Below are 19,960 nucleotides of genomic sequence, written 5' to 3' on the forward strand. Positions count from 1 at the left end.
GTGGGGAGCTTGGTATATAAAATTTGATGTCCATATTAGAGACTTCACTAAATTTGTATCAAATGCACTTTACAATGTCTATTGTACCTGTTCCATTTCACATACTATATTTCTTTTCTTCTGTAGGATAGCAAGTGGTTTAAATATAAGCCTGTTGAGAATAAATTGCATGAAAGTTTTTCCCTAAAAAGGCAAAAATCTTTGTTTCAGCCCATACTGCTTGTAAGAAAAGTTATTTGCAAGAGTCTTTTTGTGCTCAGATTTGTTGTATCATGTCACATGAGTATAGAAATGATAAAAAAGACACACATTTTTATTTTTTATAGCCTCAATATGCATTTTTAAATGTAAATATGTGGCACGGCCTTAATTGACCCTAAATTTTTTCCAGTCTTACTTGGCCTAAGACCCTTTTAAACTAATATGATATGTTATTTGTAACTTTTCTTTCCATTTAAAGTACTTTAAATACATATGTAAGGATTATTTATAACCAAAAAGCTTCACAAATTTAAAATTGCTGGAAAATATTACATCTTCATGTAAGGCTCCACTTCATTGAAAAACCTGAATTTTTAGGCGCAGGCTCATATAAATTTGACTTATGAATAATTATGCCAAGTCTGATAAATCAAATGAGTACTCTATTGCTTTTAGTACATGATAAGTTATATATTAAGGCATTTAACAAGTATTTTTTTGCAATATTTAAATTTTTAAAGCCCCAAATGTTGATAGTTGAAATTTTTCAATTTTAACGTCAAAATTTTACACGCAAAGATGAGTATAGAACTAAAGTTAATGTCTATAATATACATCCTATTGTCATGAAACTTTGTAAGTAGTGTTATAATACATTAAGCTTTGTTCATACCAAGTTTTTTTAAGATTTGTCTACTCTTTCTACCCTATTAGGTCCGAGACCACCATTGTCGTCCCTTGATTTTCGTTGTTCACAAATATAGTCCCTAGTGTTGACAGTGGGTTACTTGCCATTAATTTTTATACCCCTTCCAAATTTATTTCTCCATGTTCACTGCCTCAAATTGCAAGAAGGGGGTTGAAATTACACTGTAAAAAAATTTGGGTCCAGAATTTTAAAGGAAAGTAGTGATTTGGTCCAGCTGAAAAAGGTTGAAAATGAGCACTTCGGAAGCTGTCAAAAGATTTCAAGACGCCCTAAACATAAAATTGGCCATATTTTGAGTTAGAGGCGATGAAGTTTTCTATAAATTTGATATAATTTGTCCCAAAAGTAGTACAACACACTGTAAAAGTTTCTTTGAGAAAGCGCAGGTGGGATTTTTTTTATTTTCATTTATGTTCTAAAAGAAATGCACTACGAATTAATTGTGTTCTCGGACCAGGTGTTGATTCTTAAGTAACAACCACTTAAACTGGTCATACTTTACTCAAAACCACTTAAAGTGGTCATGTTACTCTTAACCACTTAAACTTGCCATAGATTACTCTAAACCACATAAACTGGTCATACTTTACTCAAAACCACTTAAAGTGGTCATGTTACTCTTAACCACTTAAACTTGCCATAGATTACTCTACACCACATAAACTGGTCATACTTTACTCAAAACCACTTAAAGTGGTCACATGAGATATCAGTTATTACTAAAAAAATCTACTTTTATGAACCACATACAATGTGCTTGGCACAAATTCAGGACGTAAATTTTGCTGAGATTCACAAATCAATTTCAAATCAGACGTGGTAGTGCTGTAAGAAATGAAAGAAGTGCAAACCAAAGACTCATATAGGTAGAGATACTCATTTTTTCTTTCTTATTTTTCTTTTCTTTATACATAAAATGCAATGAATAGCCATACTTTTGATTGAAGAATACTTTGATGGAAGACATATACCACGTTTGAAGATAACATTATGGCATGAGCAAAGATTATGACTATGATGAAAACATTAAAATGTCTATACAGTCATAAGAACAACAAATGCAAATATGAACAGGAATAAGATACTTTTCACAAAGCTTTAAGCCTAGCCAGCAGTTTTTCAGCATCACTCTCATCTGTATCAATGGACGATTGTTTTGTTTTTGAATTTCGTCTTTCCCCTGCCTTTTCGTGATTATAATTGGTGTCCCTTTCTATATCAACTTTTTCTTTGTCTTTATTTTGAGACGGCGCTGTATTTGGGTCATCAAAACTGATTTCTGTTAATGTTGTATTATCCAGGTTGAAGAGATTCTGTCTAGATCTAGATCGAGAGAGTTGAGCACGTCTTTCAGCTAAAAGTATAATTCAAATTTATAAATAAATTACTTCATACAAATATTAGTATACAAATATTAATTTCATAATTGAAAATTATGTATATAGTTATTATTCATATCACACCTACCATAATCCAATGTTATGCATATAAAATATTATTCAAAGTTTCTGAGAAAATTTCATACATGGCCATTTTGTGCAAGGATATACATAAGTATTCCTGAAAAAGCAAGAAATTGATAAGCAACGTATGTTAAATCACATCACTTCTCCAATGAACCTTGATGCAAAATTTCCAGAAGCTCTAATTTTAAGTTAAAGATGAAGCTAGATGTCATATATAACTAGAAGTATGTGACTTATATAGTTGCTGATAAAATGTGAAAACAATTTCCAACATGTGCATCAAAGATATCATTTTTCCTGGCTAACAGAAATAAGAACATTGAAGGATCATGTCAAAAAGAATTGCAAAACTAGATGAAGCTTGTCGCCATAATGTTTTTAAAAGAAGCATTGTCTAGTAGTTCTAGACAAAAATATCGTAAATCGGTTATGGGTAGATGGATGAAAGTACATGAAGATCAATTAACCAGTCATTTGGAGCAGGACTTCAAATTGACTTATGTGACTGAAACTTTTGAAAGCGTTTTTTTAATATCGATCATCATAAAAGGTTCAGAATTAGAACAAGATGTATATATTCAACACTTATTAATTAATGAAATAAAAAAGTAATTCTCATTTCTATCAATATTGATATTTTTATGTAAATGAGTTTATAATATTATTTACCTATATTAAATTCATAAATTTTACTTCCATAACTAACATATTGCTGATCCTCTTTAGAATAGTAAAGTTAGTTAAGCTAATGTTTCAGCACAATTCAATTTAAGAACATTTTCAATTTTTATTTTACTGGTAATAAAATTGGCATGGACCCTTAACACATGCTCAATTCTGACAAGTTTCAGAACAAAAGTTTTCTTTTATGACTAACTAAAGTATGTTTTATTATCAACTTACTAAAACATTACATGTAAATAATTGGAACAATGTCAGTTTTTTCTTTTATGCATATACTGCACTTTACAAGCATATAGTTGTAGTTGTAAGCAGGCCATAACAAATTTACAAAATACACTATCATGCAGCGATTACATGTAAGCATACATGATGAATGAAATGATGCCAGCCTTCTCCTCCAACCCCATTCTACGCTCCCAAAAACATTGAACAGAATATATAATTTAACAAAAAAAATATTACTTAACTGAAATTATTTTCCTTCACACTCAACATTCAGACAAATGGTCTTTTAAAATAAAAAAAAAAATAGAAAAACATATATTCTTCGAATGGATTTATGTATATATATTTATGAATGTGAGTGGGTCAAATGTCAGATATTTATCATACACTAGATATTTTAGATTAATCTTGTTAGTCCTCTGTATGTTGTATATATCATGATTATGTCATGATTACCTCAATGTTCAATACTTGTTAACAGACTTGGGCGTCTGCTGTAGCATGCTGCAATCATATATCAACTTTTTTCACAAAATTACCAACAAAAAAACACAAACTCTACATCTCTATGTTTCAGATACACAAAAAATAAAATAATTCCCACACACAAAAATAATAAAAATCAAAACAAAAACAAAAATTCTAAAAATTAAAATTTCAGAAAACTAGTTTTTCAGGTGTACCATTTTCTAGTCTCCATAAAAAATAATAGAACAGAGTACATAGAGTATATGGGTTTCATAACAAAATTATTTCCATATTTTTGTGCAGATTTTCATGAACATACATGTATAATAAATACTCTGGTATTGATTGAATCCCTGAAACATCAAACAAGGTAACAACATTTTCTATATGTAAACATGTATAAATATTTCACATAACAATCTTGGGAATATACATAACAAAAAAAAAAGGATAAAAATCAAAGCAACGAAACCAAATGAATGCAGCACAACCCATTAATACAACAGCTATTTATAAATCTCTCCCTCTACGATATGCTACAGACAACATTTAACACATCATGCATGGCAGTGTATTGAGAAACAAACCAGTATGACGATGAGCCATGCACGATTTTACCACCGTGGTCGTCTAATCCATCACCGTTGACGAGGGGTTTATCGTGCCACACACGAGAACGAGACAAGTTGGAAAATCTATCTGCTAGTCAGTAAGAGAAAATAAAAAAAAATTGTCAGAAGACAAAATTTAACCACAATTAGTAGGATATTACAACTTATCACATGTCTGCTATATAATTCTAAGGTGAATATACCTTTTTCTTCTAAGATTGAAAATTCAAGTTTTGAAAATTTTACATCAACAGAAAATAATCAACATTAAAGACAACAACACTTCAAAAAATTTAGCAAAGTAATTTTTTTTATTGGTCTATACGTTTTGCTGTCAAGCATTGCTTGAATTTGATTGGCTTCTTCAGTATAAAAAGAAAAAAATATACCAGTTTAATGCACACAATTTCACTTTTTTAACAGTATACTTTCCATCAGAAAAAGGTATGTTCAACTATAGCATGTATAGAACTTAAAAACATTATATGAAGAATTGCTTCATTCTAATTATAAAAATATAGATACAAATGGAAATATATCCCAAGTTTACAAAAATCCCACATTTCTACAAATCCATAAAACTCTACAAAAAAAGCGACCCTCCAATATTTTGCCTCACCTCAATGTATCTGTCTTTGATTATGCAGGTACTGTTTGTTCACTTTCCCTGGGTTTATGACATACATGTATGATGCATTAAAAGCAGTTGGATATCACTTGGTTAATTTGGATATTTAAATATCCCAAAACCATGGGTTTGGTCAGATGTCTTTTTACAAGTGAAGATCATTTCAAAATGTTGATAAAGGAACAATTTTTATGCAAAATGTTTAGTGAAATATTTCTGAATTATTTTTCATTTTTGTTTAAAAAAAACCTTTGCAATACTATTTTCCCACAAAAAGAACCATAATTAATATATAATATATTAAACTCTTATGTCAAAATACTTACTAAACTATCTTAAAGATTTTGAAAAAAACATATGAAGCTCTTAAAATTATTTTCTAGTATTTCAAATTTTTTTAGGGTAATTTCCTGAATAATTTTGTGACCTTTATTGTCATGAAAACTTAGAAAATGCATCAATGTTCTGTTATTCCTTTAAGGTGGTACCTAACACTACAGGGAGATAACTCTGTAAAATCAGCTTAACGTTTTAATTGTGTTGTGTTGTAAAGGGAATATTAAGCTTCTCAATGATCAAAATTGGTGTTTATCAAACTACTATATAACCAGTGTATTTTTTCTGACAAAACGGTTGGTTCAAAATTTTTGAAATTTTTATATTTTTGTTAAAGGGTCAAAGTAAATACTTTGTCAAAATGTCAAAATTTTATGAAAATTAAACGAGCCAAATTTATTTTAGTGAAAGTGTTGAGTACCACCTTAAATTTTAAACTTAACGATCTTTTCAGTTTAATTACATGGACTACAGCCTTTCCCCTTGTCCTATTAAATTTTTCCAACAGGAAAACTTCATACAAAATTTCTATCTACAAATCTTAAAATACCAAACTTTTACTAAATAAACCCCTAAGTATTGTATATAAATAAATAAAAATAATAAAGAAATGATTTTCATTTGTAATGGTAAAGGTATTCATATCCAAACCACTCTAGTGTTACCATGATTTATCTCACGGGAATGTCCTGTTCAATGAAGCATGAAAAAAGCCAAGTGCATGATCAGCTTGAAAGTATGTATACTGTGCAACTACTAGTACAGATATATTTATAAGCTAAGTCGTCTCTACTAAATATAGACATTGATTTATGTAGATTACAATGTGTATTAATCACTGTAAACACATTTATTTAAAGGATAACTGATAAATAAAGCTGTAATCATAACAGGAAGACGAAAATTCAAGGGTGAGAAATCTTCCTTGGCTCATGACAGTACTTCAATACATTTTGTCCAAATATACCATACAGTAGAACTTATCTATTTTATTTCAAAAGGCAAGTGACATTTAATATATCTTAAATGAAAATCTGTTGAAAATATTTCTCATCTTAGACAAGCACTATGCAGTTTTTTACTCCAGAAATCGAAGCTATGACTTATTGTTCCACCAGAAAAAAAGTTACTTCCATTTATATTTAATGGAACAATAGAGATATGAAATGGCATAAGAGAAGTGAGAAAAGATCTTTACAGTATATATAATAGACAAACTAAAAACTGAATATACATGTAGTTCTAATACCATTGAAGATGAATATCATTTTGTTTCAGATTGTATCACTGATAAAGATAATAATGTGTAAAGAAAACATTGCAACATCCCATTGCTGCAGACACCCAACCAACAGAATTAAAATAAATATAATTATAATCTATTTATAACAGAGAGTTATCTCTCGAAGGACAGTACTTCTATATGAACAATTCCATTATTTTAAAATATTTGTTTCATGCTCCATAAAATTAGTATATTGTTTGAATACATGTATACCTATAGCTCTGTAACAATTATTTTGGGACGCCTCACTTTTGAAATAAAATAATATGCAAATGTATTAAATCTTTACATAGACATGAAAGAGTCACTGGATTTTGAATTCCTGGACAAAAACTGCCTGTAATGCATAAGATTTTCATAATTTCAGTAAAACAAAAAAATATTCAAATTCAATGCTAAACCACAGTAATTATACTTTAAAAGTATATGTCTAGTCAAAAGCCTTTAACTCTGTTACAATATTTACTTTAGAAAGCAGGTAAAAAAAGAATCAAGTTTATTTTCTCCTACAAATATAATTTGACGGTAATTGTTTCAAAGAAATGTGCTTTGAAAATGCAGCATGAGAAACCTGATCTGTTGAGTGTGATTTCCTTCATGTTACTTTGTGTCATGAGTCAATTCTTTATGTCCATTCAACTAACATCTTTATATTCTTGACCTATTAGGTCAAACTATTGATTTTACCTACCATCCTCCCTCAAAATCAATTCTTCTTGTAGACTTTAAAATGTACTTTTTTCTTTAAAATTGAAAGATTCAAACATTTATCATACATTGGGATCACTGTAATTAGTTATTAAAAAAAAAAACGAAAAAGTAGGAGCTTTAAAAGAGATGAGAAACATCTATCAAGATATAAAATAAACTGAGATTCTAATAACATATGACTATTTCAATGACATTACCTCCAGCCGCTCTAGGCGTCCTTTGTTTGCGGTCACGTTTTTCTCTGACATTATTAAAAGCAGAACCAGTCTTCAAAGCTTCTAACAAATTATCCATAACACCTTCCTGGTCTCCTTCTGCAAGCAAAACAAATATCTGCTTGTAATATAAAACTAGAGTCAAATAATAATATAACTGTTTTTTCAGTTGCAGTTGGATACAATTCTACTCTTATTTTTGTCGTTTGCAAAAATTACGAAAATAAATCGCACAGAAAAATGAAGCTCTTGTGGAATCAGGGTTAATATAATGCTTCACTCCATTAAGTTGTTTGCCTGTATTTTTCTAGAAATCATTCAAAGAACACTTTCTATCATAAATTCTAGCCAATTAAACATTACTAGAACACACCCGTGATATCGCGGGTCCGTGACTGAATTAAAGTACTGTAAATTCAGAAATTATTGCGAGGTTTTTATTAATGCGAATAATGCGAGCGTCGGACGATCGCAATAATTAAACCTCGCATTCTTACTTTCATTTTTCCAATGTCAATTTGTGATTGATTTATCTCCCTTTGTTCAGTGGTGTGATGTGTTTAACCTTTCACCTGGGGCATTTAAGGGTAATATGTTTTTACAACTTATTTCCGCTAATCTGTGTAATCAGTGAAGCCAGGTGACATTTTTATAACACTTCGACTTTTAATTGGTAATGTGTCTGTAATATGTTTATGATATCCTATAATTACCCAAGCCAGGCCTCGTTCTACACTAATCTTCTGCACGTGGTCGATGTTCAATTAAGTTTCTAGATCCCCAAAGTCGGCATGCACAACACATAAGTTCTAGTAATGCATCTTAGTTTCTAGATCCCCTTTACAAGTTACATCAGTTAAGAATTGTGTATTCAATCACAGAAAACATACGGAAGGTAACTAAATGCATAGATTTGAACAAAGCTTTACTTTGCGAAAAGACATGTGAACATCTGTGATTTACAATAATGTTCAGCATAAAAAAAATTTTTTTTTAATCGGCAAGTCGCAATAATTAAACCTCGCATTTTTGCCTGTGGTCGGCACATCGCAATAATAAATGCACGCAATAATTTCTGAATTTACAGTATACAACTAAGCGTATTATCTGATAAAGTTATGCCGATTATAAGCTGCACAGTTTTGGTCTGCTTTAAAAAGCTTTCTGTTTGAACCCGTCGACCTGGAACTTATCAATTATTGGTAATATTAATTATTTGGAAAACAAAAGTGCCTGGAATGGAGTATTTTTTAATCAACAGCATTGTCCTATATTAGTTATAAATAAAGTTGAATTATTTGATTCGCTTGTTTTATGTCATGTCGGCTAACCAATTGAAAACTGTACCTATACGCCTTAATTTAAGTCCAGATCTTTATTATTCGTATTGTTATCTTAAAAAGTCAGGCATACTGATTAACATACTACAATAGGGAACAATGTGACAATGGTTGAATTTAGTAGTGTCAACCCTGTAGTTATGACCCGTGTATATAGCAAAATCCTAAATACACCGTATGGTGGTGCGCCTGTTAGATGCGGAACGTACAGATAATTAAGGTAATAGGTATAACAGGTGAACATACTGATTAAAAAATACTACAATAGGGAACAATGTGACAATGGTTGAATTTATTAGTGTAACCCTGTAGTTTTGACCCGTTTATATATCAAAATCCTAAATACACCTTATGGTGGTGCGCCTGTTAGGTGCGAAACGTACAGATAAGGTAATAGGTAACAGGTGAATATACTATTGGTATCGGTATTGGATTCGACCGGGACTTGTTAATTATTGGCAATATTAATTATGTGGACAACAAAAGGGTCTGGAGTGGTGTAATTTTCAATCAACACCAATGTCCTATACTAGCTATATATAAAGTTGCATTCTTTGATTTGCCGTTTTTACCTGATGACGACTGACAAATTGGACCTTATTTTAGTATTATAGATAGTTACAATTGGATTTCTTTTTTTACATTGAAAATGATCCAATGAAGAAATATCATATTTTAGAAGATGAGAAAGTATAATCTGTATGTAATGGTTTTAATATTAGCCTATTGCAAATTCATGGTTCACTTATACCCATGTAATCTATGAAAAATTGGTATCCCATGGCTGGAAAAATAATAAATTAGACAGAAATACATCATGTCTAAAGACTGCAATATAAAATGATCAGTCTTATAGCCAAGATAACTTTTTCTATTCACAATTTCAATCTGAAGATTATACCCATCGTCATGTCCACAATAGCCTTCTTTCTTGCCACCTTGGCTGCTTTGTCTTTCTGTGCTCTATCCTTTGCTTCCTTCGCTCGTCTGATCTTCTCTTCCGTTTCTCTCATTTTAGCATTCTCCTTCATTGCATTCTGAAAAAAACAAACAAAAGCATTGATATTAACTACAATTTGCATGATAAAGGGAAGCTCAACAGTTCCCTGCATGTCAAAAGTAAGCTCACAGATAAGATAAGATATATCCAGTTTGTATAAACATTTAGAATTGCTAAATCATGTAAAACAATCAAACATCTATACAGTGTACTAGTAATTGAAGTTATTACAGTAATAACATTTATTAGTAATTGATCCCATGTCTGCTATACGCCATGATGATGCATTCAAAAAACAGATTCAATATGATATGCCCTTTAGATCCTCATACTTGTTAAAACTCAGCTTTATACTGTTGATACATTATCATTCATTACACACCAATTTTTTGTTGAAATTGTGAGTAAAGGTAAACCACGAATTTGAAAGTATAACCGAGTACTAATTCTATTTCCGACGAAGGAATCTAGGAATGCTATGTCTTGCTTTCGCGAAATAAATTTTGCAGGCTTGACAGAAAGAGTAAGCCTGTAACATTTGAAATGTCTGACATGTATTGATACCATCGCGGTCAAAATGTCTAACATAAGTCAGTAAATTCTTTTAATAGAATAATAATTTAGGGCTGATCAAAACTTGATTTTGACTGACACATTTTTAGACTTTGCCGACAGTCCAAACGTCTTATCCGTAATTCAAATTTCTCTTCAAGAACACTTGATACATTAATACTACTTACACTAAAGCTATCTCGGAATGCTTTTATATCCTGGAAGAACTCTTCAAAACCGTATTTCTTGTAATCAAATGCGTAGAACTTTCCCATTTCCTTGTATAAAGATTCCATCTTTTTCTGCATACCACTTAATACATCAGCCTGGTCTTTTGCAGATGTTATAAAGGAGTAAAAATAGTCAAGGAAAAATCTTTGGTATTTACAGACATTCCATTGCATTAAATAACCTTGAATTTAAATAGATTCATCTGTGCCTCACTAGTTTGAATTGTACCAAGTATAATGAAGACCCTTTTTTTTTTTTTTGCACTAAAACAAATTACATATAAATGTAAACAAAGATAGACATACTTATGAAGCAGCTCATATTCACACCATTTGGACTCTGATGGATAGTTGTCTCATTGGTTATATACCACATCTCCTATTTCAACTAAGAACAATCTATAGAACAAATACACAGAATAACTAAATAAAAAATCATTTAAGGTGGTACCTCACACCTGAACTAAAATTAATTTGGCTCGTTTAATTTTCTTTAAATTTTGACAAAGTATTTAATTTGACCCTTTGACAAAAATATAAAAAAATTCAAAAACTTTGAACCAACCGTTTAATCAGGAAAATTACACTGGTTATATAGCAGTTTGACCAAAACATATTTTGATCATTGAGAAGCTTAATATTCCCTTAACAACACAACATCAATAAAATGTTCTGCTGATTTTACAGAGTTATCTCCCTGTAGTGTTAGGTACCACCTTAAGCTAATAAAATTGAGAATGGAAATGGGGAATGTGTCAAAGAGACACCCCAACCAAAGAGTAGCCCAAAGCCAACAATGGATCTTTAAAAGAAACTTTAAGAAAGCCAGAAAAAACTGCACCAAAAGGCTTGCTTCAGCTGGCTAAATATGGTTAATATAAGGATATGTTCATAACTTCAGCAAAGCGATCCCCATCCACATTAGTTTTACTGATATTTTTAATATCCGTTTCTAACTGTTTTAACTGTTTCTCCATACTCTTCAGATTCTTTGTCACTGTTTCTTCTGAGACTGAAAAAGAGAAACATAATTTTTAATCAAGATGACTGATACAGATTGGTGTAAAACATTATCTGATAAAAAGTTCTGTTTCTAATACTACAAAATATTCAGTGTATATTATGTTCTCTCATCCTGCAAAAATCAAAAGAAAATCAACTAATGTGATGTATGCTTATTTCAACTGTAAAATAAAAAAGAAATATGTTTCATTGTCAAAATTTTTTTTATTGCTTTTAATGGCATATATTAAGGTAGATGGGGTGTCTAAATTATAATCCATAGATCTTTTTAATAATTTGCCAAAATGTAGTTTTTGTCATGCTTTTTTAAAAGAAATAACAAAAAGAATGGGTCACCGGGCTTATTTTCACACTACACGGTGTTCAAAATTGACAAATTTTGTATAGATTATGCATGGAAAACCAAATTTTCTGCAATAAAGTATAAACTACACCATAGAATTTTGAGATATCATATGAGAAGATAGCTTTAATAGTATGCTTTCAGTTAAGAAAAAGAAAAAATGGGATCACCGGACCTGTTTTCATGCTACGCTATAAAATCAGTAAATTCCTAACACATTCTATTGTAAATGTACCTTAATCTGAATTATCTGCCCTTGCATTTGAGTTGCCTCCCCTTATGTGACAGAGTTGGAAAAAAATTGACCAAACAAAAGTTTTCTGTTTTTTGTAAAATACAACCATAAATATGATAAAACATGTCATTTTCTATATCAAAGTGGATGTTCTTACACATGAGTACCTACTACTCTAAAAATTTGCACTTTCTATAAAAGATCTAGACCTTGTTTTCTGGTATTTCCAAATCCAAGATGGAGGAAGACACCCTATCTACCTTAACCCATGAAAAGGTAATATCGACCTCCACTTAAGGTTGTACGATCTTTAAGAAATCATAATTATAGGTTTATAACGAGTGAAAATTGGATATCACTCGTTATCATGCTTCCAGTTAGTATAAATGCCAGATTTTGATTGGCTTATAAAAGTGAGATAATTTATAAAATTGAGAATGGAAATGGGGAATGTGTCAAAGAGACAACAACCCGACCAAATAAAAAACAACAGCAGAGGGTCACCAACAGGTCTTCAATGTAGCGAGAAATTCCCGCACCCGGAGGCGTCCTTCAGCTGGCCCCTAAACAAATATATGCTAGTCCAGTGATAATGAACGCCATACTAATTTCCAAATTGTACACAAGAAACTAAAATTAAAATAATACAAGACTAACAAAGGCCAGAGGCTCCTGACTTGGGACAGGCGCAAAAATGCGGCGGGGTTAAACATGTTTGTGAGATCTCAACCCTCCCCCTATACCTCTAACCAATGTAGTAAAGTAAACGCATAACAATACGCACATTAAAATTCAGTTCAAGAGAAATCCGAGTCTGATGTCAGAAGATGTAACCAAAGAAAATAAACAAAATGACAATAATACATAAATAACAACAGACTACTAGCAGTTAACTGACATGCCAGCTCCAGACTTCAATTAAACTGACTGAAAGATTATGATTTCATCATATGAACATCAGGCACAATCCTTCCCGTTAGGGGTTTAGTATCATACCATCATAACATATATGAGAAGAACATAACCCGTGTCATGCCAACAACTGTTTTTAGAATAAATGTGTTTAGTTCCGATGCAAAGACCTTATCAGTGACTCAATATTAACGCCAAAATATGCAATCTTTAATGACTTGACAACAGTATCGTAATTATATCCCTTCTTAATAAGTCTATTCAAAGGTTTTGTAAGTTTCTGAGGTGAATACTGACACCTTTGTGCTTTATAAAGAATATTACCATAAAAAATTGGATGTGAAATACCTGAACGTATTAGAAGTCTGCATACTATATCTTATGGGCCAGCAGGAGAAAATTTGTTGAATGTCACCTTCTTTTACAGACCAATCAAAAATCAATAATCAAAAAGACAATGAATTGAATTTACATCAATAGTTTTAAAGACAATACTCAAGTTCTACACTATGATGTCCGAACTTTTTCAGACTGACATATGAAAAAAAACATCCTTCAAGTTTGTTGTTTTTTTTAATAAATGAATGTTGTTATGTAAATGACATCATAGATAAGACTTTAAATTTGTGTGGTTGTTGGGAGAGTTGTATCCCTTTACTTATTTACTAATATAATAATGTCATGTGTTATCAGCAGTTACTTTCTGAATTTAAATTCCATGGCATTGGAAGTGTTGATGGTGTATTCAAGTTTTTAGTTAAGTAAAATGAGGAAGCATATATATGTGGCTCAACATTCATAATTAACTCAAATTTAACAAAAATGTGTCCATAGTACACTGATGCCCCACTCGCACTGTCATTTTATATGTTCAGTGGACCGTGAAATTAGGTAAAAAAAACCTAATTTGGCATTTAGCTTAGAAAGATCATATCATACTGATCATGTGTTCTAAGTTTTAAGTTAATTGGACTTCAACATCATCAACAACAATCTTGACCAAACATTTTAACCTGAAGCGGGACAGAAGGACAGACATATGAACGGACAAACTGACAAACGAATGGTCGAAGACATGCACAGACCATAAAACATAATGCCCCTCTACTATCATAGGTAGGGCATAAAAACAGAAGAATTCATTATATGGTAAAAGTTTGTAATTATTGAATACTTAAAAGTGACTAACCTCTTGCTGCCTTATCTAAATGTGTAAATTCATCTAAAAATCCCACTAATTCTGGGTATTTTTGCTCCACAATGTTAGCTATGAAATGTACAAGTGTTGTTTTACCGTCTTGAGCTTTAGTATTGGCCAACTGAAAAAGAGATGATAGTAAAAATGTTTATTAACATATAATTAAACAGCATTATTTAATTTTTTTTTGTAATATTCATTTATCTTACAGCTTTTTCCTATTCCTTTAATTTCAAATATAAATATTTGCAATATTTTGTTTTAGAGCCAAAGTCCTTTTAGAGTTTATGATCCAAGATTCACACAAGGCAGTTCGGTTGTATTGCATCACCATCAAAATGATTCCAAAATTTTAAAGAATATTGGATTTGGCTGATCAAGCTATATATCTTATCATCCTTTGAACACTGCTTTTATTTCCTACATGTGGATAACATCTTGGTCATGATCATAAAATTGAGAAATATCTAATTAAAAAAAAAATCAACATTTCACCTAAAAAATGTTAATTTGCCATTCCACAAATGCACTGATGCAATATTTTTTTTTATATTCTAACACATATCATTCATATAAAAGAAATCAAAACCCCCAAATGAAAACAACAAATAAATAACAGAGATACACTTTATTTTCAAAAATAAATTCATTTAAGAAATAAAGTTTGTAAACATTAATACTTCACTTACCTTGGGAAGAAAACTAATTTCAAATCCTACAGACTGAGCATTACGAGATCCAGCATTGAGAAAGTTTCCCATTAACAATATAAGTTCTAATAACTTTGAGAATTTAGTGCTATTCTTAACTTCTTCACAGGCCTCAATGGCTGATACCAAATTCTAAAATGTAAAAGGAAGTACAAAATGTATGTTAATTATAGAAATATTTCAGTCACACTGTGGATTCATTTATTTTCGTGGATACCAACTTTTGTGGATTGATGAAAACTTGCTTATTTGTGGATACTAAATTTCTTGTTTTGGCCAAAGTCTAAATAAATTCCTGAATTAATTTTGGAATTCTTTGGACATTGGAATTCATGGCTCCCTGATAACCTCGAAATCCAAAAAATTGGTATCAAATGAATAACAATGAATCCACAGTATTCTAACAGACACCAAGAAGTTTTATATTGTTAATAATATCACAATTATGTTGTATATTTATATCATTATTATGCTCATGCTTAATTCTTAATGTATATACATGTTGTTTAAGTTGTTGTCATCTCTCATCAATTTGTATAGATTGGTGTATGCATAAATAAAAGGTATCTTTTATGAGGTGTGTAGAGGGCTGTATCTGCACAGAAGAACGCGATATAAAGTTGCCTTTTCACGATGAACAAACAATAAAAAATGTCATACACGTTGATCTGTTAACCGATTTCACGAAACACAGTGAATAACCAAGTTTAACCTTTTTCACGGCTGCATGTGAAATAAAAATGACAAAACACGTTGCACAAAAATAACCCTTTACCACCCTCTTTTATGATTGTATAGAAGAAACATGAAATATTGAGTTGCATATTTTTAATTTAAAAAAAAAAAAAAGGAAAATGTTGTATGATTGCCAATGAGACAACTATCGATCCAAGTTAAATGATGAATTTGGGTTTAAAAATATCAATGAGGGTCTTGCCAGTCTTCACAATGAACTTTTAAATATACAGGCCCTGAGCTCAATTTTCAATTTTTTTTTAGTTAGATTCTGTTGGCCTGTTGATATGATTTTTACAGGCCCGAGAGCAATTTTACTAGCCTGGGCTGCCACTCAGTGTGAAGACTGTCTTGCATGGTCATTCAGCCAATCAGAAGACGTGTTACATCCAAAATTAAATTATTGACAAACACATCAAACAAGAACTAATGCCCCTTCTTCAATTACAATACTTTATACCATATGTTGAATGTGTTCATATCACATGCAAAACAAACTTACTGGTTTAATATCTTGCACCATGTCTGGAAACTGCATTTTAAACAACATTGAATTTAATCTGGGTGTAACTCTCTTTATACCACACATCTGTAATAAAGATATATAGATCATATAATGACATGAGAATTTTGATTGCATATAAGTACTATAAATCTAAAACTTGTACGGCTGTGAAGTTTGGGAATTTAAAGAAAAAAAAAGGATATGAAATGTAACAGTATAAAATATCTTTTGCTGCCAATTAAATGTGAACAAAATACCCCTTACCCTACCAAGACTGAGATACAACCATGCCTAAATTAAAACATCTCTAAAGATTAAAACATTAGGAGGTTTATACTCTATAAATATGCCTTTCATGAATAAATATAAATATGTTATCATTTAGACAGAATCAAGTGGTTTTTACATTATAATTGAATAGGAAAAGAGACAAAATTAGAAAATCATTGTAATTTTCAGATGAAGAACAGTTATAAAAGCAGTGTTCATCAGCTGTGTGCTTTGTTAAATGTGTGTGAAGACTTTTCTGTCATTAGCTTTAATATTTTGCTGCATCCATTTTTTTCTAATTTTATGTACATTTATGTCACGTCTTTGCATATTGCTGTCATATCTTATTACATTCGTGTCATGCCTTTGTATATTTCTGTCATGTCTTTGTAAATTTGTGTTATGTCTGTATATTTCTGTCATGTCTTTGTATATTTGTCATTCCCTTGTATATTTGTGATATGTCTATATTTCTGTCATGTTTTTGTATATTTATGTCATGTCTGATCATATTTTTTTATTCTTTGACATGAAATGTTTAATCACATGTATACCATGTCTTTGTACATTAATGTTTTTCTTTTTACATTTATGTCATGACTTGGTTCATTTATGTCATGTTCTTAGTACATGTATGTCATGTTCTTTGCACATTTAAGACATGTATTTGTACATTTATGTCATGTATTTGTACAATTATGTCATATCTTTTCTCATTAGACAACAGCAGCCTCTTTATAACTCACAGTGACAGAAAACTGTTCTGGCTCTGATAAATCATTGTACTGGTCCTGTAATTTCTCTAATTGTTTCATCTGTTCAGGCTCTGGCATGTATCGTATCAAACTTTCTAATATGGAAGACGACAACTTTTCTTCATCAACTTCTACAATTCTCCGTTTAATTTCGGGATATGGGACCTTGATGGATCCTAATAAAATGGCTGAAAAAAAATAATAAGAAAAGCTGCAATCTTTTCAATACTTAGGAGTTGTGTGGAATTATTGAGTAAATGTAAGATTTGCAGTCCTCTAGCTTTCATTTTTTCTAACAGAAAAGTCCTTTTATCATAATCGCTGTAATCCGAAAAAAAATCTCAAAATTGTTAGATGTTAGTCAAACATGTATTTCTTATTTTTTCGATCATATCTTAAATGAAATAAAAAGAAATATTTTCACTTTCATGTTTTATATTTAAGAACCAAAGCTTCTCATTATTTTTTCAAAAGATCAAGTTTCACCTGTAGAACCTAGAACTTAAAATCATTAAAAGCTTACACAAATTCTGAGCTGCTTTAGGATCAAGTACTTTCAACTCTTTAGCCTTTTTTGTAGGTTTCTTTTCTGCTGTTTCCGAGGTATTCATAATTTTTGCTGAAAAAAAAGAAATATCATGAATAGTAAAACAAATTTTCTTAACACGACAGGGAGATAACTCTGTTAAATCAGCAAAACATTTTAATCATGTTGTATTGTTAAGGAATATTAAACTTCCCAATGATGAAAAGTAGTGTTTGTCAAACTGTCCATTCTCAATTTTATGCTATATAACCATTGAAATTTTTCTGATGAAATAGTTGGTTCAAATTTAAAAACAAATTCATATTTTTGTCAATGGGTCAAAGCTAATATTAAGTAAAAAAAATAAAACATGAAAATTCAACGAGCCAAATTAATTTTAGTCAAGGTGTTGGGTACCACCTAAACAAGCTGTTAGAAATGAATAACTGTAGGAATTTTCACCTATTTTTGTAAAGGAGTAGGTCCAGTAAGACCCCTTTTTGGCCCCAAAATATAGCAGATTTACATAATTGTTAAAATGTAAACTTTTAGTTATGTTTTGGACAGTAAAATGCTTCTGCTACATAAATATGGGCTGTTTTTGACTGTACAAAAAGTAACGATGCACTTATCTTGGGTACTAGCACCATTAAGTCATGCTAAATTACTAAAATCTTCACAATTCTAGCATTTTAATTAAATTTTATACGTTTTTCGTGTAAAACGAAAGTGGCCGCATTCATGTTCATCCTTAATATTGAAATGTAAGTTGTATTTGATGATAATACATAACATATATATAAAGGTTGAGGATGAACACAGATGCGGCCACTTTCATTTTTTACAAAAAAACATCTGAAAAGTGATATATTTGGTAGATTTTTCAGATTTGAGCTTGAATCGGATCGTTTTTAATGACTAAATCAGTTAAAATCTATTACATAAACTAATTGATTCAAATGAAATAGACTGTAGACACTTGTGTTTAAAAAGTGGTAACCAGATGCTCCGCAGGGCGTAGCTTTATACGACCGCAGAAATTGAACCCTGAACGGTTGGGGCAAGTATGGACACAACATTCAAGCTGGATTCAGCTCTAAATTTGGATTGTGATTAAATAGTTGACACAGCATAGGTTTCTGACACAGAATGAATGTGTTCTAATGAACTTAAAATTTTTATTTTCTCTTAGAGCAATTCACTATGCTGTTGAATATTAATCCTCTCAAAAAAATGTTTGAAGAAATTTTCTTTTTTATTTATGAAATTTCAAATGAGAAAAATTGATCCCAATTTTTTTAATCACATCCCCCTTTCCCTTATTCCAAAACTAATCTCAATTAAAATTTCTAATGGAGTTTGCAACAATAACTACTCATTTAAATACATCATAAAATTTTAAGATGTAAAAAAACTGCTTGTTATCACTGAATGGTAAAGATTATTTTAATTTATCAGTTGGTAGTAAAAAGTGAATATACATTGTTTATTGTATATAACAAAGATTTAAGTTGATTCTGGACAAAGAAAGATAACTCCAATTAAAAAAAAATCTTGCTATTGCACAATATTTTGCAATTAGATATTTCTTGCTTACTATTCTGGACAAAGAAAGATAACTCTAATTAAAAAAAAATTTGCTATTTCACAATATTGTGCAATTAGATATTTCTTGCCATTGCGCAATACTGTGCAATTGAAAAGACTTGCTATTGCACAATACTTAATATAATAATTTTAGATCCTGATTTGGACCAACTTGAAAACTGGGCCCATAATAAAAAATCTAAGTACATTTTTGGATTCAGCATATCAAAGAACCCCAAGATTTCAATTTTTGTTGAAATCAGACTAAGTTTAATTTTGGACCCTTTGGACTTTAGTGTAGACCAATTTGAAAACAGGACCAAAAATGAAGAATCTACATACACAGTTAGATTTGGTATATCAAAGAACCCCATTTATTAAATTTTTGATGAAATCAAACAAAGTTTAATTTTGGACCCTGATTTGGACCAACTTGAAAACTGGGCCAATAATCAAGAATCTAAGTACATTTTTAGATTCAGCATATCAAAGAACCTAAC

General features: G+C 30.6%; 1 protein-coding gene across 4 annotated transcripts in view; it reads right to left on the bottom strand.

The window, feature by feature from the left end:
• Positions 1 to 1,504: 1,504 nt before the first annotated feature.
• LOC143042163 (protein diaphanous homolog 2-like) overlaps positions 1,505 to 19,960 on the bottom strand; it is a 50,460-nt gene continuing 32,004 nt past the window's right edge. For 3 of the 4 annotated variants that reach the window (XM_076214426.1, XM_076214428.1, XM_076214425.1), the window contains 10 exons: positions 17,871 to 17,966; positions 17,339 to 17,535; positions 16,320 to 16,406; positions 15,062 to 15,214; positions 14,364 to 14,493; positions 11,549 to 11,673; positions 10,620 to 10,784; positions 9,781 to 9,916; positions 7,522 to 7,638; positions 1,505 to 2,264 (listed from right to left, as the gene is read on the bottom strand). In XM_076214426.1, the coding sequence (XP_076070541.1) occupies positions 1,999 to 2,264; positions 7,522 to 7,638; positions 9,781 to 9,916; positions 10,620 to 10,784; positions 11,549 to 11,673; positions 14,364 to 14,493; positions 15,062 to 15,214; positions 16,320 to 16,406; positions 17,339 to 17,535; positions 17,871 to 17,966 (1,472 nt within the window). In that variant the 3' untranslated portion in view covers positions 1,505 to 1,998. Of the gene's footprint in view, positions 2,265 to 4,340; positions 4,453 to 7,521; positions 7,639 to 9,780; positions 9,917 to 10,619; positions 10,785 to 11,548; positions 11,674 to 14,363; positions 14,494 to 15,061; positions 15,215 to 16,319; positions 16,407 to 17,338; positions 17,536 to 17,870; positions 17,967 to 19,960 lie in introns of all 4 variants that reach the window. The other variant, XM_076214429.1, reaches the window with a different exon arrangement.

The sequence above is a fragment of the Mytilus galloprovincialis genome, chromosome 8 (genome assembly GCF_965363235.1).
Source record: "Mytilus galloprovincialis chromosome 8, xbMytGall1.hap1.1, whole genome shotgun sequence".
Lineage (NCBI taxonomy): Eukaryota > Metazoa > Mollusca > Bivalvia > Mytilida > Mytilidae > Mytilus > Mytilus galloprovincialis.